This window comes from Oncorhynchus mykiss, chromosome 4 (assembly GCF_057628025.1).
Source record: "Oncorhynchus mykiss isolate SJ-2025 chromosome 4, ASM5762802v1, whole genome shotgun sequence".
Taxonomy (NCBI): domain Eukaryota; kingdom Metazoa; phylum Chordata; class Actinopteri; order Salmoniformes; family Salmonidae; genus Oncorhynchus; species Oncorhynchus mykiss.
The window spans coordinates 44,860,383-44,885,677 of record NC_143025.1 but is presented as its reverse complement, the minus strand read 5'-3'; the positions used below and the strand labels follow the sequence as shown (position 1 = coordinate 44,885,677).

Genomic DNA, 25,295 nt, shown 5'->3' with positions numbered 1-25,295 from the left:
ACTTTCACAGTACCCTGCTGGGATTGATGAGTAGAGAGGAAAGGGGTGATTCAGTAATCAGAAGAATAAAAACAGTTGCCTTGAGGGCAACCGTTTTTATTTCCCGCTAAGTGAGCCTTGGATGCAACATTACAACACAGCACCCGAAGATACTTTATCTACCAGTAATTAAGTCCCTGCTGCATTTTCATTTCACTTAAATGAGACACCCGAAGGAAATATTTCCAAAATCCAAAATCGTTCTTAAAGACGTTTAGAAAACAACGAGACTCTTTGCATGGCCTTTTCTTTTTTTTTTATTTCATCCTACAAGGCAATTCTACAGAGCTCTATAAAGCTTTAGTTTAGAATGTAAATCATTTCCCTCCTACTTCCTAGTTCCCTTTGTTAAATGAGGACATCACGGGAGAATGTGTCAACGCCTTGGAGAGCAGGAGGGAGAAGAGTAAAAGAACTCAGAGCTCCAGATAAGAAAAGCTAACTGTCTTCTGCTCTGCCCTCAACAGCTAGTGTAGCACAGCTTTCCTTTAAGCCTGCATGTGGGTTAACAGCTGCCACAAGCTACTCTCCAAAGCACGGATGTTCAATGTCTGCTACGGGCTCTCTTTTCTTTTCTTATATATATATATATATATATATATATATATATATATATTTTTTTTTTTACAGGTTATATTCATCTTAATTTCCTTTACAATAGCAAGTATCGGAAACAGTTTTACATTGCCATGCTCAAGGTAAATAGGCTCACACTGCAACACTATCATATGAATCTACAATCCTGTTGGCCTATCCTCACAATGACTCATGCTTTAACATAGACTCCCACTCTCATGATATTCAACTTTCTACAAAACACCCTGCAACTGCTGCCATCTCATCATATCCAGCTTCCAAGGAGACAGATGAAACAGAGTCAGGTGAGAAGTCAATTATCTGTCCATCACTCCTCACTTCCAGGTGAGAGCGACGGAGGGAGGAAATAGAGGTGAAGCGTGACAGAGTAAGAGAGAAATACAGAGAGAGACTCAAGTCTATAATGAAACATCTGATTTAACATAGGAAGTGTAAGGCTAATAGGTGTGTTTGTTTCAACTGGACTTTTTTATTTTTTTTTCATTGAAAGACTTATAAAACCCCCCCAGTACAATTCTCGGCTAAACCAAAAAAAATAGTGGTTGTATGTTAACATACTCTCTGCCCCCATAATGGCGTTACGGTGCATTGCCAGTTGCAGTGGCACCATGCTGTGTCCAGGGATAAGACCAGCACTGGGCTGTGCTGACACGCACACGCATACAGTGAGCACTCTGAGCAAGCACAGGACATGCAATAGGGTTTTAAAACTGAATTCCCCAAACGGCTGAGTCTGGTGAGTAAGAGGGCTTATTTAAAGTAATGCCATGCTAACTGACAAGATGCCTACTAATTCAAACTAAAATAAGATTTAAGTTTGAGAAGTCTAGTGTTGATCAGGGACCGGCATGTTGCCCATCCCTAGATCTGTGCCTGTCGGCAGCTTCTAACCTGAGCAACCCTGACCTCTCACCTCCTCCTGCTGGGGATGACTCCGACCTCATCTACCTCTTCTTCGTGGGTCATGTGCCTTGCCTGCCACCACTCGTCATCGGAGGCGTTCACCACGTGAAGGATGTCTCCAAAGTGGAAGTTAAGCCCCTGGCTGGGCAGCCCAGAGTCCTTTGTCCTGTTATAGTCAAACAGGGCCCTGGAGGAGAACCAACATTACATCAAACAATGCCCTACAGACAAACAACTACAATAGATGATGGTGGAACTGTCTCGTTTGTCTTGGCATAGTCAAATCGACCCTGCAGAGAGAGAAAAATCACAGTACTGTATAAAATACATTTTTCACATTATTAGAGAGCTACAGTGGCCTGCGAAAGTATTCACCCCCTTTGGCATTTGTCCTATTTTGTTGCCTTACAAGCTGGAATAAAAATAGATTTTTTGGGGGGGGGTTGTATCATTTCATTTACACAACATGCCTACCACTTTGTAGATGCAACATATTTTGTGTGAAACAAACAAGAAATAAGACAAAAAAAAATCAGAACTTGAGCGTGCATAACTATTCATCCCCCCAATGCCAATGCCACATTTTGCAGCAATTACAACTGCAAGTCTCTTGGGGTATCTCTCCATAAGCTTGGCACATCTGGCCACCGGGATTTTTTCTCATTCTTCAAGGCAAAACTGCTCCAGCTCCTTCAAGTTGGATGGGTTCCGCTGGTGTACAGCAATCTTTAAGTCATACCACAGATTCTCAATTGGATTAAGATCTGGGCTTTGACTAGGCCATTCCAAGACATTTAAACGTGTCCCCTTAAACCACTCAAGTGTTGCTTTAGCAGTATGCTTAGGGTCATTGTCCTGCTGGGAGGTGAACCTCCATCCCCTCTCAAATCTCTGGAAGACTGAAACAGGTTTCCCTCAAGAACTTCCCTGTATTTAGCACCATCCATCATTCCTTCAATTCTGACCAGTTTCCCACTCCCTGCCAATGAAAAACATCCCCACAGAATGATGCTGCCACCACCATGCTTCACTTTGGGGATGGTGTTCTCGGGGTGATGAGAGGAGTTGGGTTTGCGCCAGACATAACATTTTCCTTGATGGCTAAAAAGCTCAATTTTAGTCTCACCTGACCAGAATACCTTCTTCCATATGTTTTGGAAGTCAACCACATGCCTGTTGGCGAATGACAAACGTGTTTGCTTATTTTTTTCTTTAAGCAATGGCTTTTTTCTGACCACTCTTCTGTGGTCTGTGGAGTGTACGGCTTAAAGTGGTTTTATGGACAGATACTTCACTCTCTGCTGTGGAGCTTTGCAGTTCCTACAGGGTTATCTTTGGTCGCTTTGTTGCCTCTCTGACTAATGCCCTCCTTGCCTGGTCTGTGAGTTTTGGTGGGCGGCCCACTCTTGGCAGGTTTGTTGTGGTGCCATATTCTTTCAATTTTTTAATAATGGATGTAATGGTGCTCCTTGGGATGTTCAAAGTTTTGGATATTTTTATAACCCAACCCTGATCTGTACTTATCCATAACTTTGTCCCTGACCTGTTTGGCGAGCTCCTTGGTCTTCATAGTGTCGCTTGCTTGTTGGTGCCCCTTGCTTAGTGATGTTACAGGGCCTTTCAGATCATGTGACAGATCATGTGACAATTAGATTGCAGACAGGTGGACTTTATTTAACCAATTATGGGAATTCTGAAAGTAATTGGTTGCACCAGATCTTATTTAGGGGCTTCATAGCAAAAGGGGTGAATACATATGCACGCACCACTTTTCAGTAAAATATTTCTTTGCACTTTTCATTTTCATTTCACTTCACCAATTTGGACTATTTTGTGTATGTCCATTACATAAAATCCAAATAAAAAAAAGTTTAAATTACAGATTGTAATACAACAAAATACGAAAAACACCAAAGGGGTGAATACTTTTGCAAGGCACTGTATTAGTCAAGGAGGAGCCTTGTGTGAAAGACAAGGATTGCATGAAGCTTCATAAGAAACTGTCTGCATCAGGTGAGTGTAGGTATTTTTTATATATATATATAAATATACAACACACAGGGAAGGGAAGTCAAAGTGAGTGAGCATGATTTTACACCCGACATTGAGTGATGATTTTATGATTTTTATTCGGGTCCCCATTAGCTGTTGAAGAAGTAGCAGCTATTCTTCCTGGGATCCAAACAAAACATTGAACATGACGAAATACAGAACACTAATGGACAGGAAACAGCAACACAAATGTAAACTAAGAACACTATGACTAAAGAACAATACGACTATTTAAAATAAAGAAAAATAACAAATGAAAAATACTCAGAGTAATGTGTGTGTGTGTCTTCACAGTCCGTGTTGCTCTTTGAGGTGGTGTTTTATCTGTTTTTAAAACTGATGTATTGCTTACCTGAATTATCTGAGGTAGAAGAGAATTCCATGTAGTCATTGCTCTATACAGTTCTGTGCGTCTCCCAGCCTCTTTTCTGGACTTGGGACTGTGAAAAGACCCCTGATTGTTTGTCTTGTGGGGTATGTATGGGCTTTTCAGCTGTGTGATACCCCTTTCCTACAGTCAAATGACCAAATCACCTTCTAGTGGTCTCATGGGTGGAATGTTATATTTTCCATAATTGAATAATAAATAAACATTACGAAAAAACTGCTGAAAATCCGGTTTTTCTATGTTAAACGGTTTTGCTAGATTTCAGTCTCTGTGATGGGTATATATAATATTGGAATGCAAACTCCATTGAATACATTTCAACTCTATATCTGACATGGTACATGTGTCTTCTTTTTTAAGCCCATAACAGTGAGTGAGGTGTACACTTTTGTTTCAAAGTAGATTTGTTTAAGACTACCAAGAAACACACACTGTGTGACCCTAATTTAGCCCACTGCAGTAAAAGGTTAACTGGTTGAACAGACAATTCAGCACATCAATACTTCTTACAAAGACCAGCAGTGATGCTGTCAATCTCTCCTCCATTCCGAACCAGTAGAGACTGACATGCATGTTATTGACATTGTCCCTCTGTGTACATTTGAGGCCCAGACATGCTGCTCTGTTCTGGGCCAGCTGCAGCTTTTCTCTGTCTTTTTGTCCACACCTGACCATACAACTAGGCAATACTCAAGATGTGGAAAAAACAGAGCTTGCAGGACTTGTTTGGCTGCATGTGATGTTAAAAAAAGTGTCACACCCTGATCTGTTCCACATGTCTTTGTGCTTGTCTCCACCCCCTCCAGGTGTCACCCATCTTCCTCATTATCCCCAGTGTATTTAAACCTGTGTACTCTGTCTGCCATTTTGTCTTGTCTTACCAGCATGTTTTCCCGTCTCCCTGCGGGGTTCTCGGGACACTGGGGTATGCTGGGAGGCCAGCATCCCGAAGTCCCCTCTTCACTGTTGACGTTGAGACTGGCGTGTTGCGCATACTATTTAATGAAGCTGCCAGTTGAAGACTTGTGAGGCGTCTGTTTCTCAAACTAGACACTAATGTTTCAGGGAAGAATATACAGAGAAATATGCATTCATCTTACCATCAATTCCCAATGCCAAGCCAGTGTGTCTTATTTGCAATGACAATGTCGCCGTTTGCGAGGGATTCAATCTCAGACGTCATTATAAATCTAACCATGGAACTTTCAAAGTGGCCTTCCCGCCCCAGACAGGCTCGACGCAGAAATCATTGAAGAGTTAACGGCAAGCTACAAACACTGCTTTTTTTGGCTGACATATTCTGTCACTTAAACGAGTTAAATCTCCAGTTACAAGGAAGAGTGAAAACAGTCGTGGACATGGTGGAAAAAATTGAGGCCATTACGAGGAAGCCTGAGTTGTTCGATTTGGACTTGCCATCTGGAAGGCTACTGCACTTCAGCAAACTGAAGAAATGACAGGCAGAGGGACCAGGCCGCAGCATTGTCACAGAGTTGATGGAAGATTTCATCAAGCAGCTGAGGCACAACTTCTCCACCAGATCTGAAGACTACGACATGCCCAAGGATATCATTGCGTTTGTACGTGAACCTCTCACTGTCCACCCAGGTGGAGAATTCTCCTCCCTTGCTAAGAAAATGATACCCTCGCTGGATGAGACTGCAATTCAATCTCAGCTGATTGAATTCCAGAAATCGAGCCAAATCAAGGATGAGCTCAGGAGTGCCGAATCCTTGTGTGCGTTTTGGGTGTAATTCTCAGAGGACTACAGCACAATAAAGGAACTTGCATTATACAGTATGTGCTAACAATGTTAGGATCGACTTACACCTGCAAGTACTCATTTTCCTCTATGAATGCAATAGACTCACGACAGGAACCGGTTTTCAATCGAGGACAGCCTGCGCATCAAAATCACACCCATCTCATGCGACATCCACAAGATTGTGTCCGAGGAGAAAATAAACTTTTCCCATTGAGTAAGTCAGTATGTGGCCTATATGACTGTATTTAGTAAATACTAACATTATTGTGAGTGCTTATCTATGGATATTTAGGTCTCAAGCTGTTCTATTCTGTCGTTAAATAAGCAGGCGATCCCGATACAGACAGCACCTTTTTTTTCTTTAAATTATTGTTTTATGTAGGATGCTACATTTTTGGCCAGTTGCAACTGTAAGTAGGCCTAATAAAAAAAATCTGACTTCTATTAGGCCATATCTTTTTGTTATTGTGAAATATGCTGTAAAGCCTCAGCCTACCTCAGCCAGTTAAGTTATTTTATATAGGCCTAGGATCAGAAGAAATAGACTCCAATTAAGCCCTCTTGTTGTTTTGTAAAGTAATATTGAAATAAATGAAGATTATTGTTAAAATGAATTACTTGACTGGTGTAGGTTTTCTCCATCTGTTGCTGTGGAAGACTTGCATAACAAGTTAGCTATATTTTCAGCACCAGGCGCTGTTCCCCTCCTATTGATTGCACTGCAGTTACAGCTTTACATTTCAGCACCACAAAATGGTCCGCTGCCTGCTTTATTAGTTGACTGTCTCCTGCATTCTCTCTCCTCATGAAGTTATTTAGGTAGGGTAACATCCTTCCTGAGACATTGCATTTGTGAGTTTTTGCATCTCGGGTCCTTGATTTTTTTGTTTAATGAAACAAATATTATTCCTAATTAATTTGGGGGGGGGGGGTAATATTGTTGGGGAACCCTGCACTACAACAAAAGCATGGGAAAACTAGGCTTGTCAGTGACCTTCCAGAAGAACGGTGCCACACACTAAGCTATGGTCCCTGCCTTATTCTGAGTACCAGTCTCTTTAGCTAATATTCTACTCCTTGCCACTCCTTGTCATTGCCACAGAGACTGGACTTTCGGCAATCTCAACGTTCAATATGCACTGGATTTAGGGCCGAGTTGTTCATTGGTTGTTGGAAATAACTTAACATTTTCCACAACAACACGTGGAGCCTCGAAAATAGAATTACTATTTAGCTAGGCAAGTTGTTGTATTTTTAGGCTGAGACATTTTGAGACTTAGACGTTTTATGGTTGGAATTGCAGTATATATTTAGTTTGAGAATTTAGACACGAGCTCGCAACTTTTGAAAGACTGGTTTCATCTGGACAAACATAAAACACCTCTTCTATGGAGAAAAAAAAGTGATAGTCCAATATTTGCATAATCGTTGTGATAGCTGTGAGGGTGATCGAATCAGGATAGAATCCTCTGTTCTCCTTGCTCATTAATGATATAATGTTCATATTTGAATATGACATGGAGTACAAATTAGCTAAAGTGACTGGTACCCAGGCTAGGTCCCACCTATTCCAAGTAAAAATGTGATTGGTCACGCCAAAATTCTACTTGAATACAGTAGAATGGCAGAGGCCTCCTGTCTACCTTCTGAAGGCCTAGCTAATGGTTGACTGAGCTAACTACATTTTTATTAGACCCAGAGACCGCCAAAGAAAAATCATGATTGGATATTTTCTCTTCAGTACAAAAACTGAAGAAATAAAAACAGAAGATCATTCAAATTATTGAAAATATGAAATACAATTTCATTTGAATTTCTATTGAACTTCAATTTAAAATACATGTATATATACAGTACCAGTCAAACGTTTAGACACACCTACTCATTCCAGGGTTTTATTTATTTTTTACTATTTTCTACATAGCAGAATAATAGCAAAGACATCCAAACTATGAAATAACACATATGGAATCATGTAGTAACCAAAAAAGTGCTAAACAAATCAAAATATATGTTATATTTGAGATTCTTCAAAGTAGTCAAAGTAGTCACCAATTGCCTTGACAGCTTTGCACACTCTTGGCATTTTCTCAACCAGCTTTACCAACAGTCTTGAAGGAGTTCCCACATAAAGCCACAACATTTTTTTTTCAATAACAAATATGGTCAATAATATCAAAGGCTGCACTAAAATGTAACTAAATTAAATGTAACTAAATTAAATTTAACAATACAGCTTCCACAATCTTGTAAATGTATTTCAGCCAATCATGTAATTTGTGTCAGTGCAGTACATGTTGAGTGTCCTTCCCTATAAGCATGATGAAAGTCAGTTCTTAAATTATTCACAAAGAAATAGCATTGTATCTGGTCAAACACAATAACTTCCATAAGTTTGCTAAGAACTGGCAGCAAGCTAATTAGTCGGCTGTTAAAGTTAGCAAAAATGTGATTGTTTTACAGGTCCAAAAAGTCCTGGTCAGAGAGTCTGTAGCTACTATTTTTGTCTACGAGAGACGGAAGAAGTATGATAAATATGGATGGAAAAAGATACAGATCACAATGACTGAGCACTGAGCAGGTGTGCATGGAATATGTGATCCATATCTGAATAGATGCAATAATAAACATATGCAGCACACTATAGACAGCTCAGGAGAGATTTTCCAACCGCATAACCTTTACATTGTGTGTGTGTGTGTTCTGACTAAGCAACCGTGGCTTTCCTGAGACAAATCAGCCCACAGAGATCCAGGATGTTGAGTAGGGCACGAACGTGTGTGTGTGTGTGTGCGTGTGTGTGTGTGTGTGTCTGCCTGCCTGCTTAGGAACTGGAGCTGAAGTAACAGCCATCCCCTAGTGTCCAGGCTGCATCATCCCCATGCCTTTCCTTCATCAATAAAACAGGGATGTACTCCAGCACTGAGAAATGGGAATACTAGGATACTAAAAGAGGAAAAACATTAGATAGTGTCTACTACAGGTCCACACAGTCTAGGTACTGTAGGAAAAACAGAAGCGATCACACTTACTGTACTGTACAGTGTCTTTCTAGTGTAATAATCCTATAGTAACAGCCGTAATTAAATTATGGTATAATATTTGTATTTTTTTAAAGATATGCATGGCAGGTTAAAAACAAATTAAATAATCGAGCACTGAGAACAACGAGCAGCAATAACCAGTAATGTGCCTGCCAATGTTACATAATTTTAATGTACTTCTTAGGGCTAGACGACAACTTCCGGTGAAATTGGAGGGCGCGCAATTCAAATAAATAAACATAAAAACTATGGATATTAAACATTTAGGTACATACAAGTGTCTTATATCGGTTTAAAGATTAAGTTCTTCTTCATCTAACTGCATTGTCTGATTTATAATAGGCTTTACAGCGAAAGCATGCCATGCGATTGTTTCAGGACAGCGCCCCACATCAACATATTTTTCCACCGGCACAGGCTTCATAAAATCACAAATAGAGATTTAAATATTCACTTTTTGAAAATCTCTCTGATTTGCAATCCAAAGGGTCCCAGCTAAAATATGTTGTGTCGTTTTGTTAGATAACATCCTACTTTATATCCCAAAAAGTCATTTTAGTTGATGCCATCGATTTGAGTAATTCACTCATTCAACATGCAAAGAAAGGAATCCAAAAAGCTACAGCTAAACTTTGTTAAAGCAAGTCAAAATATGTTTCTGTCTAATCCTTAGGTACCCAAAAATGTAATTAAACTATATAATTTCATACGGAAAGAAGTATGTTCAATAGGAAAACAATATTAGCAGGTGCGCATCCTCTTCGTCGTGCGCGCACAGACTGATTTCCAAGTCTGTATCCCAGTACTAAAACTCAAAAATCTTCCTCGTTTGGGAAGAAACAAGCCTGAAACGTTGAACAAAGACGGTTGACATCTAGTGGAAGCCATAGGAATTGCATCCTGAGAGCTAGAATGCCCCTATACTTTCCATTGTAAGAGCATGGGCTCTCTCTCTCAAAAAAAAAAATCTGGTTTTCTCCTAACATATCTATTGTGTTATAGTCTCATACATTATTTTAACATTTCTACAAACTTTCTACAAATAAGTGTTTTCCATCCAATGGTACCAATTATATGCATATCCTGGCTTCTGGGCCCGAGTAACAGGCAGTTTACTTTGGGCACGTCAGTCAGACAGGAAGTGGAGAAAAATAGACCCTAGCCTGAAGAAGTTTTAGTCTGATAATAAGAATTTCTCAAGTTTGTCACACCTTTGTACTGAGCACAAACACTTGCACTCTGTGTGAAATAAATGTCTTGAGACAGGTAAAGTTATAGTCGGAAGTTTACATACACCTTAGCCAAATACATTTAAACTCAGCTTTTCACAATTCCTGACATTTAATCCTAGTAAGAATTCCCTGTCTTAGGTCAGTTAGGATCACCACTTTATTTTAAGATTGTGAAATGTCCAAATAATAGTAGAGAGAATGATTCTCCTCTGCTGTAATAAGATGGAAGGCAGCACAAATTAGAGAGGATGCTAAAAGCTACAATACACCAGATCCACAGGGCTGCCTAACGGCAAATTGGCCAAAATTATCCTGCTGTCATTTTTTGCTAATCCTGGCCTTTGTAGAGCCCTGTGGGAACCACAGCCCCTTGAGTATAATTTAGGGCTGCCCCCTAGGGGATACTATAGTGTACCACAGCCCCTGAGCTATAGTTCTAGCTAAACGGATCACTGATTGAGCTATTCTAATGTGGAGTGGGAGGTGTTGTTAATAAAACCCATAATAACTTAGAACTCAGGGTAGATGTTTGAGCAGTGGAATGCTAGCCATTCTCTGCATGTCATCTGTTGTCCGTCTGTGTTATGACTTCCTGCATGCAGTTCTAGACTGCTGTAAAGGAGATAATTCTGCAAAGCTTGGATTTCCATAATGCAGTAGATATTCTGTTTCTGGAAGTATGTGTCAATGCAAAAGTAAGGAGGAGGGTTTTAGGGACTGGTTCTGGTTTCAATCTCCTAAAGATCCACCAGCAGAGAGACTAATCCTGTTCGGGAAACTGGGAATCAAAACCACTGGGACTACATCCTTCTCCGCGTATCCCTCTATACATCCTTCTCCGGCATACTGTGAGCGAGGCCTTTTATGGAGGGCATGCGTACCAAAACCATCGCATTGAGTGAAACTGACACCACTGAAAAGCCATGTCACAATCGGCTTTGTAAGCAGACCTTCAAATCAAGTGCTGCCAGCTCTGAACCCAAAGGGCAGCCCAACACTCAACACACTGCCCTTCCAATGCCCTGCTCCAGCAAGCACAAGACATTTCCTCTTTGTAAAGGTTATAGTGGCCTAACACAGCCCTGATGTCATGGCCAGTCTCTTCATCTGTCCTCTCCACAGTTCTTCTCAGCCTGCTGCCTACTGCCCAGGGGCCTCACTAAGCCCCAATATGTCACACCCAGTCTGCTGATCTCCTGTCTGGTACCACTGCTCTGTTTTCTAACAAACCTCGGCCAAACCAAGATTCTCGACAATACACCGTCAACATTCTGATTCATAGATGTGCATTCGCTTTGGCAAATAGGAATAATGATTACTGTATCTGGTGAATTTAACTGTATATAATCAAATCAAATGCATTTCCAGAGTGTATGTTTGTACTGCAGGTATAACGACTGCTGTCACATCAGAGTTTCTCTAGTCTGGAGCCAGTTTGTTTTAACCAGTATATACTGTAGTCCCAGGACGCTTCATTGTCCCTGACCTCTAACCCCTAAACTCTCCTCCAGTAGAGCAGGTCATGTGGGTCTGATTGACAGGAGCTCCTCAGGTTGGGAGAAAACTGTGAAGTCTTCACTACAGTACGGTCTGGGTCAATGAGTCAACCTCCAGCCCTCTCGGGGCCAATAATAAGACTGCACATGTGCTCCAGAGAGGTCAAGAGTGCGGAAGGAGTGCATCAGTGTGCTCTGGCTAGCACCCAGGGGAGGATGAAACTGTTCAAGTGTGCACTGTTGAACACACAAGAGATAACTTAAGACTGCATCAGAGCCCACTGGCAAAGACAGGGTAGGGTACAAAATGTGGTATGCTGTGTACATACTGTTGAAGAAATTCAGTGTGGCTTCTTGCAGTAAACAATTTTGTGCGTTGTGTATTTCCGGTGTTATACAGTACATAATGTTACAACAGATTGGATCTGCTTACTCCACAATGATATTTTAACTCCATGTCCAAAATTACTACTCATATAAAATTAGTGTTTGGAGACACCCGGCTTTGCCTGAGTCTGTGTGATAAAGGTCTTGTGACAGCTGATTTAATGTCTTATTGTGACACGAGGTTAAAGATCTGGGTGTCATTCTCTATCCCTGGTCCTTATACACCACTGTTCTCCCTGTGGACCAAGGTAGGGCATGTAACAGTGACATTATACCTTCTCCTGGGCCTGCTGTGTACAGGAGGCAGGCTGGGCAGATGCAGATAAGGCCTGAATGGCCCAGTCAAACTAGCCCTGATACACCTAGTCTGTATTATCATGCTATCTGCATAATAATGGAGGAAGGCCAGCCATATCGGGGCTCCAGTCAACTTAAAAGGACAATGGGTTCTCTGCCATTAATCAACAGTGCAGCAGATCAGATCATTTCAGATGGTGGTGAAAAGGCCTGAGTGTGTGCGTGTGTAGTGTTGTCCGTGTGCCTGCGTCAACACAGACAGAGACTCAATCAATCTCAGGGTCAGTGCTCCTGTGCTCCATCCATATGGGTGGAATATTGACTGTCATTTTGTGGACAATAAATGTTTCCTTTTTCTATCCTCCTCGGACTGAAAGCCACAGTGGTGGTAAAGTGCATTGATAGCATCATGCAGGTAAATGAGGTGGTCGAAGTACCCAAAGAGTATAGACGACAGCCTCCAGACAATTTTATATATTATATATAGCACGTATAATCTAAAGTTGCTCATCTCTGTCACTTCATCTTTGCTGATCTGACAAGACAGATGGAAGCAGTATGGTGCAGGTCTATCAGGTGTCTGCTTTTTCACCTGTCAAGTTCCTTCATATCAAAACAAATTCTATTTGTCACATGCTTCGTAAACAACAGGTGTAGTCTAACAGTGAAATGCTTACTTTACGGGCCCTTCCCAACAATGCAGAGAGAAAAACAGAAAAATAATAGAAACAATTATAGCAAGAGAAATAAATACACAATGACTAACGATAACTTAGCTTTATACATGGGCAGAGGTGTGGTGCTGCAGTGCTGATCCACAGATGACGCAATCTCAATCGCACTCCACACTGCCCTTTTCCACCTGGACAAAAGGAATACCTATGTGAGAATGCTGTTCATTGACTACAGCTCAGCGTTCAACACCATAGTGCCCACGAAGCTCATCACTAAGCTAAGGACCCTGCGACTAAACACCTCCCTCTGCAACTGAATCCTGGAGTCCTGACGGGCCACCCCCAGGTAGTAAGGGTAGGCAACAACACGTCTGGCACACTGATCCTCAACACTGGGGACCCTCGGGTATATACTTAGTCCCCTCCTGTACTCCCTGTTCACCTACGACTGTGTGGCCAAACACGACTCTAACACCATTAAGTTTGCAGTCGACACAACAGTGGTAGGCTGTAGTGGAGCGGGTCGAGAGTTTCAAGTTCCTTGGTGTCCACATCACCAACTAAAACATTGCACTGCACCATAAACAACATGAAGGTACCAGTACCAAGTCAATACGATGTCATTTAGGTAGATACAGTATGTACATACAGGTAGGGGTAAAGTGACTAGGCAACAGGATAGATAGATAACAAACATAAGCAGCAGAGTATGTGATGAGTCAAGAGTGCAAAAAGGGGCAATGCAGATAGTCCGGCAGCTATTTAGTTATTAGCCATTTAGCAGTCTTTTGGCTTGGGGGTAAAAAGCTGTTCAGGGTCCTGTTGGTTCCAGGCTTGGTGCATAGGTATTGTTTGCTGTGCGGTAGCAGAGAGAACAGTCCATGATTTGGGTGACGGGAGTCTTTGATAATCCTTTGGGCCTTCCTATGACACCGCCTGGTACATAGATCCTGGATGGCAGGGAGCTAGGCCCCAGTGACGTACTGGGCCATTCACACTACACTCTGTAGCGCCTTGCGATCGGATGCCAAGCAGTTGCCATATCAAGAGGTGATGCAGCCAGTCAAGATGCTCTCAATGGTGCAGCTGTATAACTTTTTGAAGATCTGAGGGCCCATGCAAAATCTTTTCAGCCTCATGAGGGGGAAGAGGCATTGTCCTGCCTTCTTCACGAATGTGTGTGTGTGTGGACCATGTTAATTCCTTAGTGATGCAGACAACAAGGAACTTGAACCTCTCGACCCGCTCCACTACTGCCCTGTCAATGTGGATGGAGGCGTGCTCTGCCCTCAATTTCCTGTAGTCCATGATCAGGTCCTTTGTCTTACTGACGTTGATGGAGAGGTTGTTGTCTTGGCACGTTACTGACCTCCTCCTTATAGGCTGTCTCATCTATGTCGGTGATCAGGCCTACCACCGTCGTGTCATCAGCAAACTTAATGATGGTTTTGGAGTTGTGCGCAGTCATGGGTGAACAGAGAATACAGGAGGGGACTAAGCACGCAGCCCTGACGAGCCCCTGTGTTGTGTCAGCATGGCGGATGTGTTGTTGCCTACCACCTGGGGGCGGCTTATCTGGAAGTCCAGGAACCAGTTGCAGAGGGAGGTATTTAGTCCCAGGGTCCTACTTAGTGATGAACTTGGAGGGCACTATGTTTTCTGTGGATCTGTTGGGGTGGTATGCAAATTGGAGTGGGTCCAGTGTGGTGGGATGATGGTGTTGAGTCATGACCAGCCTTTCAAAGCATTTCATGACTACAGATGTAAGTGCTACAGGGTGATAGTCATTTAGACAGGTTACCTTGGCGTTCTTGGGCACAGGGACTATGGCAGTCTGCTTGAAACACATTACAGACTGGATCAGGGAGAGGTTAAAATGTCAGTGAAGACATTTGCTAGCTGGTCAGCGCATGCTCTGGGTACGTGTCTGGTAATTCCTCTGGCACCGCAGCCTTGTGAATGTTAACCTGTTTTAAGGTCTTACTCACATCGCCTATGGAGAATGAGATCACACAGTCATATGGAACAGCTGGTGCTCTCTTGCATGGTTCAGTGTTGCTTGCCTTGAAGCGAGCATAGAAGTAATTTAGCTTGTCTGGTAGGCTCGGGCAGTTCACGGCTGAGTTTCCCTTTGTAATCTGTGATAGTTTGCAAACCTTGCCACATGCGATGAGTGTCAGAGCCGGCGCAGTAGGATTCGATTTTAGTCCTGTATTGCTGCTTTGCCTGTTTTATGGCTGGCGGAGGTCGTAGAGGGATTTTTAAAGTGTCCAGAATAGTGTCCTGGTCCTTGAAAGCAGCAGCTCAAGCCTTTAGCTCAGTGAGGATATTGCCTTCTAATTAGGCTTGGGCAGTATCTTACCATCCTTCTCTCATCTGGGGATGTACGGGATTACCGGCATAGCACACAAGGTGGCACCAAAAATGCAAGAAATCCCCCTTAGGCCTCTATAACCAGAATGCTAACATAATTAGCACAACCTATTAGGGTTATCCCAGAGACACTATTAGCTAAATGCTAATGAGCGAAAACAAACTAATTGCAAATACAGGCAAATTCCGCTCATAAAGTTATCCAAGCATAGCTAGTAGCTACCGAATGTCATTTCCAGTGAGTGTGGACATTTCCCCAGCAAAAGTGAACGAGAGAAATTGTGCAAATGAACAAACTAGTGTTGGACCACTTCCTTACTTCGTTTTTGCTAGTACGCAGGAATCAGGAGGATATAGTTATGGTCAGATTTTCCAAAGGGAGGGCAAGGGAGAGCCTTGCATACGTTTCTGTGTGTGGAGTAATGGTGATCTACAATTTTGTCGCCTCTAGTTGTGCAGGTAACATGCTGGTAAAATTTTTGTAAAACGGATTTCAGTTTCACTGCATTAAAATCACCAGCCACGAAAGTGCCGCTTCTGGGGGTGTCATTTTACAATTGGCCCTGTGCAGTCTTAGTACCACCATCGGTTTGAGGTGGTAAATAGACAGCTTTGTAAATAGTATGATCCTTAACTTATCATGAGGTATTCTAACTTAGGCAAGCAAAAACTTGAGACTTACTTAACATTAGAAATCGCACACCAGCTGTTGTTAACAAAGAGACACACCACTCCCCCCTCAAGCTGCCGAAAAGCCAGTGAGATGTATATCATCGATGTCCTTGTTCAGCCGTTAAACAGAGAATATTACAGTTCTCTGGTCCTGCTGATAGGATAGTGTTGAACGGAACTCGTCCAGTTTGTTTTTTCACTAACAGAATGGAGGGTAGAGGCAGTTTATTTGCTCGCCAACGTAGTCTCGTCAGGATGCCGGCTCGTCTGCCTCTTTTGTGCCATCACTTCCTCTTTCGAATCCTGGGGATTAGGGCCTGGTCTGGAGTATGCAGAACGTCCAGAGCTGCGGACTCGTTGAAGGAGAACTTGTCATCCAAATTGAGGTTAGTGATCGAGGCTGTTCTGATTTCCAGAAGCTGCTTTCGGTCATAGGAAATGATAGCGGAGACATTTTGTACAAAAAAAGTTAAGATCAGCATTAAAAAAAACACGCAAAAAAGAAGAATTGGTCAGGAGCCCGTAAAACCGCTGCTCTCCACTGCAGCGTCATCTTGTTGGATCAGTGCAGATGAAGAGAAGGACATTAACAGATGAAGTCATAGACGTGATCATAAGGGTTTATCAAGTAGTTGTACCTGACAAAGAAATTATAAAGGTTTTATAGAGTAGTAATTACCTGACGTAGAGCGTTCTTTTCTGGCTGGGCCGTAGAGAGCCAGAGCCTGAGCTGATTCTACTGTTCATCATCTGCTCCCGAAGTTCATGGATTTTGGCTTCAAACTGACTGTATTCTGTAAAACAGGGAAAAAGAGGAAATTAATAACATGAAAATTTGAAAACTGGCAATAGTCTGGAAAATAAGTGACGGAGAAAATCTGTTGTACGGAAAGAAGGCTCTGTTCTGCAGAGGAAAGTTACAATGAATGACCAATGGTATTTGGACACCTGCTCATCAAACATCTCATTCCAAAATCATGGGCATGAATATGAAGTTGGTCCCTCCTTTGCTGCTATAACAGCCTCCTCTCCTCTGGGAAGGCTTTCCACTAGATATTGGAACATTGCTGCGGGGACTTGCTTCGATTCAGCTACAAGAGCATTAGTGAGGTCGGACACTGATGTTGGGCGATTTGGCCTGGCTCGCATTCGACGCTCCAATTAATCCCAAAGGTGTTTGGTGGGGTTGAGGTCATGGCTCTGTTCAGGCCAGTCAAGTTCTCCCATACAAATCTTGACAAACCATTTATACATGGACTTTGCCCGCTGAAACACGGAAGGGCCTTCCCCAAACTTTTGCCACAAAGTTGGTAGCACAGAATCGTCTAGAATGTCATTGTATGGGGTAGCATTAAGATTTCCCTTCACTGGAACTAAGGAGCCTAGCCTGAGCCATGAAAAAGAGTCACAGCCCATTAATCCTCCTCCACCAAAATGTACAGTTGGCACTATGCATTGGGGCAGGTAGCGTTCTCCTGGTATCCGCCAAAACCAAGATTCGTCCGTCGGATTGCCAGATGGTGAAGAGTCATTCATCACTCCAGAAAACGTGTTTCCACTGCTCCAGAGTCCAATGGCGACAAACTTTACACTACTCACTCCAGTCGACGCTTGGCATTGCACATGGTTATCTTAGACTTTTGTGCGGCTTTTCGGCCATGGAAACCCATTTCATGAAGCTCCCGACGAACAGTTCTTGTGCTGCCGTAGCTTCCAGAGGTAGTTTGGAACCCGGTAGTCCGCAGACAGATTATTTTTATGCTCTATGCGCTTCAACACTCGGTTCTGTGAGCTTATGTGGCCTATCACCTCACGACTCAGCCGTTGTTGCTCCTAGACGTTTCCACTTATAACAGCACTTACAGTTAACTAAGCAGTTCTAGCAGGGCAGAAATGTAATGAACTGACTGGTTAGAAAGGAGGTATCCTATGATGGTGCCATGTTGAAAGTCACCGAGCTCTTCAGTAAGGCCATTTTACTGCCAATGTTTGTCCAAGGAGATTGCATGGCTGTGAGATCAATTTTATACACCTGTCATCAACTTTTGTGTGTGTATATATATATATATATATATATATATGTATATATATATATGTATATGTATGACTGTTTTGGGTATACAGCAGATCTTATTATTTTCTCGTGATGAATGCATTACGGCAGAGAGATGCAACTACTGTACTCTGAGTTAAAGGGAGAGAAAGAGACAGTGGGATGAAGAGAGAAATTACATTTTTGTGAGTATAATGTTTACTGTTCATTTCTGATTTGTTTATTTCACATTAGTTTATCTATTCCACTTGCTTTGCCACTAAATATGAGAGAATGCAGAAGAGAGTCCTTGCGTCAACATGCCTGCTGTGCAGAGTAGATATAAAGGGTTTTAGTTTAGTTGCTGTTCTGTGGCTGAGTCTGTGTTCCAGAGAGAGAGAGAGAGAGAGAGAGAGAGAGAGAGAGAGAGAGAGAGAGAGAGAGAGAGAGAGAGAGAGAGAGAGAGAGAGAGAGAGAGAGAGAGAGAGAGAGAGAGAGAGAGAGAGAGAGAGAGAGAGAGAGAGAGAGAGAGAGAGAGAGAGAGAGAGAGAGAGAGAGAGAGAGAGAGAGAGAGAGAGAGAGAGAGAGAGAGAGAGAGAGAGAGAGAGAGAGAGAGAGAGAGAGAGAGCACGGGTTATGTCTCTCTGGCTGCAACGTCTGACCAAATCTCTCTCATCTTTTCTGAGAAGAGAAGAGGAATTCTGATAATAGGAGAGGACTACCAGTAGCTTTTACTCTGGTTAAAACCTGTCTAGGACGGGCGTTCCACCTCAACATTCCGCTGAAAAGGCAGCCGCAAAATATTTTTTATATATATTTCAACCATAGACTTTTCTAGACAACCCCACTAACCACAATCCCATAACCTATAAAACCCCCCTAGACAAAACACACCACATAAATAACCCATGTCACACCCTGGCCTGACCAAAATAATAAAGAAAACACAAAATACTAAGACCAGGGCGTGACAATAATAAACATTTATAAAATATGCAAGTGTTATTCACAGAATTAAAGATGGACTTATCCTCTATGCAACCGCTGTGCCAGATTTAAAAAAAAACTTTACAGAAAAAGCATAATCTGAGAACGGCGCTCAGTACCTGCTTATAAACAATTAGACAATTCCGCCATCTTGGAGTCAACACTATAAATATTCACTTACCTTTGATGATCTTCATCAGAAGGCAGTCCCAGGAATCCCAGTTCGACCATAAATTACCGATTTGTTCCATAAAGTCCATCATTTACCCATTTGTTGTTAGCGTGTTCAGCCCAGTAATCCATCTTCATGGAGGAGCGACCATTTCCTCCATGACAAAAACTAAAAAAATTAAGTTACAGGTCGTAGAAACAAGTCAAAACATGTCTACAATCAATCTTTAGGATGTTTTTAACATATATCATAAATAAGGGTCCACCTGGAGAACTTCATTGTCTGAATAAAAGATTTGGAACGGGAGCTAACTCTCTCGGGAGCGTGCTTCATGAGACCGAGGCGCTCTGTTAGACCACTCACTAAAAGAGGTCTCATGAGCCCCTCCTTTACAGTATAATCTTAAAACTAGGATCTAAAGACGGTGACATCTAGTGGAAGCCCCGGGAAGTGCATGCAAATCCATAACTATCAGGGATTTGAATAGGCAGTGTTTTGAAATTCGACTTCCCACTTCCAGCACAGCTGGAGTTAGCCTACAGTGATGACAACCTGTCACTTGACCAGCTCATCAGCATGTCGACATGTCGATTCGTTTGGACAACCTCATGTGGTCCCGATGAAGACCTGTACGGAATCCGGAGCCCATGGCTACACCTGCTCCATGGCCAGAGCTGATGGAGGTGGGCTCTGCGTGTTTGCCTGAGGCAGAGCATAGGAAAAGGAGGAATCTGGGCCTCTGCTCCTATTGTGGAGAAAGGGGTCATTTCTCCCTGACCTGCCCTCTATCCACTAATAGGCGAGGAGGTGACAGGCCAGGGAATTATCCTGCTCCAACCCAGGTAGGATGCAAGATCTCCCCTCCTTTTTCTGTCAACTCAACCAGTGTGTTTTCCCATTTAAATACCCTAGCCCCTCACTTCCGTTAGCTCTGATTCCGGAGTTGCTGGGAATCTTTTAGATAGTTCACTGCATTACGCATTCCTTTGGTTCCCCTACAGTCACCCATTCCGGTTTGAGTCCTGGATAATCATTGAATAGGGACAGAGCTGGTACATCACATCACTGTTCCTGTTTCTCTGCTGACCCATGACACTCATTTAGAATAGATCACCTTTTGATTATAGACACCCCCACGCACCCTGTTGTTTTAGGTCTCCCCTGGTTGAGTTGGCATAACCCTGTTATTTCCTGGTCAGAGGGGAGACTGCTGGGTTGTCGAAGGAGTGTCAGGGGTGGTGTCTCGTGGTGTCTGTCAACACCACTATGGTGGAAAATCCGGACCACACCCTCAAGTGGAGTTACCGGAGAAATACCAAGATCTGCACTGGGTTTTCTCTAAGACCCAGGCTACAACGCCTGACTCCTCATCGCCCCTGGGTCTGTGCCATTGACCTGCGGTCTGACGCAGCCCTCCCAAGAGGACACGTCTATCCCCTCTCCTATGTGGAGACCGAGGCCATGGAGACTTACGCACAGGAGAGCCTTCCACAGGGTTTTATCTTCCCCTTTTTGTCACCAGGCTCCTCAAGCTTCTTTTTTGTTATTGATTATCGAACTCTGAATAAAGCCACCGTTAAGTTCCCGCTATCCTTCACCTCTCATCCCAACAGTTATCAAATAAATGCACAGGCGCAGTACTTCACGAAACTGGACTTGAGGAGCGCCTACAATCTGGTTCGCATTTGTGCAGGTGACAAATGGAAAATGGCCTTTTCCACAACCACGGACCATTACGGGTAACTTGTAATGCCTTTTGGCCTGTCTAATGCGCCATAAGTCTTCCAGGCCTTTAACGAAGTGTTTCGGGACATGCTGGAACGGGGCGTAGTGTTTTATATAGACAACATTTTGCTCTATTCTGCTGACCGTGCCCAGCATGTCTCCTTTGTCAGGTCTGTGCTGGGAAGACTGTTGGAGCATGATTTGTATGTAAAACAAGAGAAGTGTTTGTTTTTCCAGCGGTCCGTGTCCTTTTTGGGCTACTTCATATCCACGGAGGGAGTGGAGATGGAGGAGCAATGCTTCAGTGCAGTCAGGTCATGGCCCATCCCCAACTCTGTGAAAGAAGTCCAGCAATTCCTGGGGTTCGCCAAGGGCGGACACCCTGTCTCACCTCTACGACGTCCTGTATCATCGCGCCAGTGGTGTGGGAAGTGGACCCCGACATCCTGCAAGCTCTGCATATGGAACCCGCACCGCACAGTGTCCGGAGAACCACACCTACATGCCCATGGGTGTGCGGGACCGCCTCCTTACCTGGGCGCCTGTGTCGAGTCATCCTGGGATAGGCCGTACCATCGCTTGCCTGACAGAAGTACTGGTGACCAAACTTGGCGAGGGACATCCAACTCTTCCTGCTCCATCTTTGCCCAGTCTAAGACACCCATACACCTCCCTTATGGAAAGCTCCTTCCCCTGCCGGTTCCACAATGACCCTGGTCTCACCACTTGGTGGACTTTGTCACTGACCTTCCTCCCTCCAAGGGTAACACCACCGTTCTCGTAGTTGTGGACCAGTTTTCCAAAGCTTGTCGCCTCCTTCCTCTGCCTGGGCTCCCGTCTGCCATGCAAACCGTGGAGGCTCTTTTTACGCACATCTTCCTGCAACCCAGAGGGCATTGTGTAAAATCATGGCCCTCAGTTCACCTCATACGTATGGAAAGCATTCATGGAACACCTGGGGTTCACAGTCAGTCTCACCTCCTGGTACCGCCCTCAAGCTAATGGGCAGGTGGAGAGGGTCAATCAGGAAGTGGGCAGGTTCCTGAGGTGTTACTGTCAGGACTGAAAAGCGGGAAAGTTTTCTACCTTGGGCTGATTACAAGCAGAATTCACACCACCACTACTCCACTAACCTCACTCCTTTCCAGCACGTGTTGGGGTATCAGCTGGCCCTGGCACCTTGGCATCCGAGGCAGACCGAGGCCCCTGCGGTGGACGAGTGGTTTCGTCGGCACAGAGGAGACCTAGAACGCTGTGCACACTCTTCTCTAGTGGGCCATGCGCGGCTCTTCACCCGGAACCTGCCCCTCCGCCTGCCCTGCCGGAAGATGAGCCTGTGGTTATTTTGGGTTGTTTAAAGTCCCGAGGAGGGTTATTGAGATAACGTACCATTTGCAACTCTCTGCTGATTACCGCATTAACCTGACTTTTCATGCGTCTCTCCTCAGGCCAGTGGTGCCTGGTCCCCTCGTTGAGGCTGGACCCACTGTTGCCCTGCCTCCTCCTCTGGACATCAAGGGAGGTCCAGCGTACCCGGTCCATGAAGTCCAGGATTTGAGGTGTCGAGCGGGGTTGTCTCCAGTACCTTATCGACTGGGAGGGGTACAGCCCAGAGGAGCACTGCTGGGGGTCTGCGGTTGACATCCTGGACGCTTCGCTGACCAGGGATTTTCAGCTTTGGTGCCCTGACTGGCCCGCACCGCGTCCCTGTGGTCGTCCCCGAGGTGTCCCGCTGGTAGTGCAGCGCGTCGGGGGGAAGGGGTACTGTCACGGATCCCCAAGGTATTGCTTCCTATTCCGTTAACCAGCTCCAGAGGTATACATCATCGGCCTTCTAGGCATCACTGAACTGGATTCATTACCACCAACCCCAGACTGTCTTGTCTCATTACGCACGCTTCCCATTCCGCCTGATTAGTATGAATATATGTATGTGCCCTCTGTTCCCCATTCTTCTTGTCGGTTATTGTTATTGTTATCATGTCCGTTGGTCGTGTGAGTACCTGTGCTATTGTATCGGCTTCCATGCTACGTGTTATTGTGCACTCGTTTTACGGGTTTCGTCCCGTGTATTATTTAGAGGTTTACACGTTGCTCTTTTGTTTGGGTGTAGAACATTTTTAAAAACTATTACGTATTCCTGCGCCTGTCTCCAATCACTATACAATGTGACTACATGTGCACAGGCAGAAATTACATTTGGGACAACATATAGCCTAATAGACCAAAATAGGGCATAACCCTCAACCGTTGCAGTGACCAAACCCTACAAATATACCTAGGTAGGCAGATAGTACCTAGCTACAGCCAGAAATGTTTCTAGTAAAGCCAGTTTATCAGTTTTAGAAATGTAAAAACTGTAAATTGTTGTATTGTTTGTCCTCACTGTTAGTAAACTTAGCAAGCTAGTTTTCTGAATTGCCAATAATTGTTATTCACAACTGTTAGGCATCATGCAAGATAGGACCGCAATCATTTTAGCTAGCTACCTGAGTTAGCAAACATAAAAATGTATATATTTCCCCCCACAATATCGGTTTCAGTAGATAAACTAAAAGCTAGCCAGCTAGATGGCTTGCATGAAAAATAACTCACCAAGCTACTGTATTTGCCTGCATCTTCGTGCTGGCATTTGCTGTAGATGAGCTTCTATTTAAATCCAACGCTGATTTGAATCCTCTTCGCTTTACAGTGCCTAAGGAAAGTATTCAGACTCCTTGACTTTTACTACATTTTGTTCCATAACACCCTTATTCTAAAATGTATCAAATAAAAAAAATTCCTCAGCAATCTACACACAATACCCCATAATGACAGGGCAAAAACATTTCTTTTTACATTTTATAAATATATAAATATTAAAAACCGAAATACTTTATTTACGTAAGTATTAGAATCCTTTTCTATGAGACTAGAAATTGAGCTCAGGTGTGTCCTGTTTCCATTGATCATCCTTGAGAAGTTTCTACAATTTGATTGGAGTTAACCTGTGGTAAATGCAATTGACCTCATTTGCTCACATCGTATATAAACTTGTTTATACTGTATTATTGACTGTATGTTTGTTTTATTACACATTTATCCATGTGTAACTCTGTGTCATTGTATGTGTCGAACTGCTTTGCTTTATCTTGGCCAGGTCGCAATTGTAAATGAGAACTTGTTCTCAACTTGCCTACCTGGTTAAATAAAGGTGAAATAAATAAATAAAACATTTGGAAAGGCACACACTTGTCAAGGTCCCACAGTTGACAGTGCATGTCAGAGCAAAACCCAAGCCATGAGGTTGAAGCAATTGTCTGTAGAGCTCCGAGATAGGATTGGGTCGAGACACAGATCTGGGGAAGGGTACCAAAACATTTTTGCAGCACTGAAGGTCCCTAAGAACACAGTGGCCTCCATCATTCTTAAATTGGAGAAATTTGGAAACACCAAGGCTCTTCCAAGAGTTGGTCACCCAGCCAAACTGAGCAATCGGGGAAGAAGGGCTTGGTCAGGGAGGTGACCAAGAATCCGATGGTCACTCTGACAGAGTTCCAGAGTTCCTCTGTGGAGATGGGGGAAACTTCCAGAAGGAAAACTATCTCTGCAGCACTTCACCAATCGGGCCACTCCTCTGTAAAAGGCACATGACAGCCCGGTTGGAGTTTGCCAAAAGGCACTTCAAGACTCTCAGACCATGAGAAACAAGATTCTCTGGTCTGATGAAATTGAAATTGAACCCTTTGACCTGAATGCCAAGAGTCACGTCTGGAGGAAACTTTGCACCATCACTACAGCAAAGCATGGTGGTGGCAGCATCATGCTGTGGGGATGTTTTTCAGCTGCAGGGACTGGAAGACTAGTCATGATCCAGACAAAGATGAACGGAGCAAAGTACAAAGAGATCCTTGATGAAAATCTACTCCAGAGCGCTCAGATCCTCAGACTGGGGTGAAGGTTCAACTTCCAAAAGGACAATGACCCCAAGCACAAATACAGGTGTGCCAAGCTTGTAGCGCCATACCCAAGAAGACTCGATGCTGTAAATGCTGCCAAAGGTGCTTCAACAAAGTACTGAGTAAAGGGTCTGAATACTTATGTAAATGTTCGTTTTTTCATTTGTAATACATTTGCAAAAATGTAAAAACAACGATTTTCGCTTTGTCATTATGGGGTATTGTGTGTAGATTGATGGGGAAAATAAACAATTTAATACATTTTAGAATAAGACTGTAAAGTAACAAAATGTGGAAAAAGCCAAGGGGTCTGAATACTTTTCTAAGGCACTGTACACCGAACTTGTGTTGATGAGAGGAATCCTTTGAAGCCATTGTGGTCTGGTCAGTTCTTTCAGTTTTGACCAGAGGAATGTGTGTTTTGTCTGCATCCCTTTCAAAAAAAGCCCATCTTGGGTTGTAGTCTTTCAGAAACTGGAAAAAATGTGTCACGTTGTACATTTAGCAATGAATCTGCTGATA

At 43.4% G+C, this 25,295-nt stretch overlaps 1 protein-coding gene across 5 annotated transcripts in view; it reads right to left on the bottom strand.

The window, feature by feature from the left end:
- The window catches only part of LOC110521846 (discs large homolog 1-like protein), a 188,766-nt gene that overhangs the window by 13,112 nt on the left and 150,359 nt on the right, over window positions 1-25,295 (bottom strand). For 4 of the 5 annotated variants that reach the window (XR_016495291.1, XM_090232125.1, XM_090232127.1 and 1 more), the window contains 2 exons: window positions 16,599-16,713; window positions 1,550-1,726 (listed from right to left, as the gene is read on the bottom strand). Coding sequence is in view for 4 of the 5 variants with exons in the window: in XM_090232125.1 (XP_090088251.1) it covers window positions 1,550-1,726; window positions 16,599-16,713 (292 nt within the window). In the remaining variant the exon portion in view is untranslated. Of the gene's footprint in view, window positions 1-1,549; window positions 1,727-7,625; window positions 13,063-16,598; window positions 16,714-25,295 lie in introns of those variants that run through there. The other variant, XM_090232128.1, reaches the window with a different exon arrangement.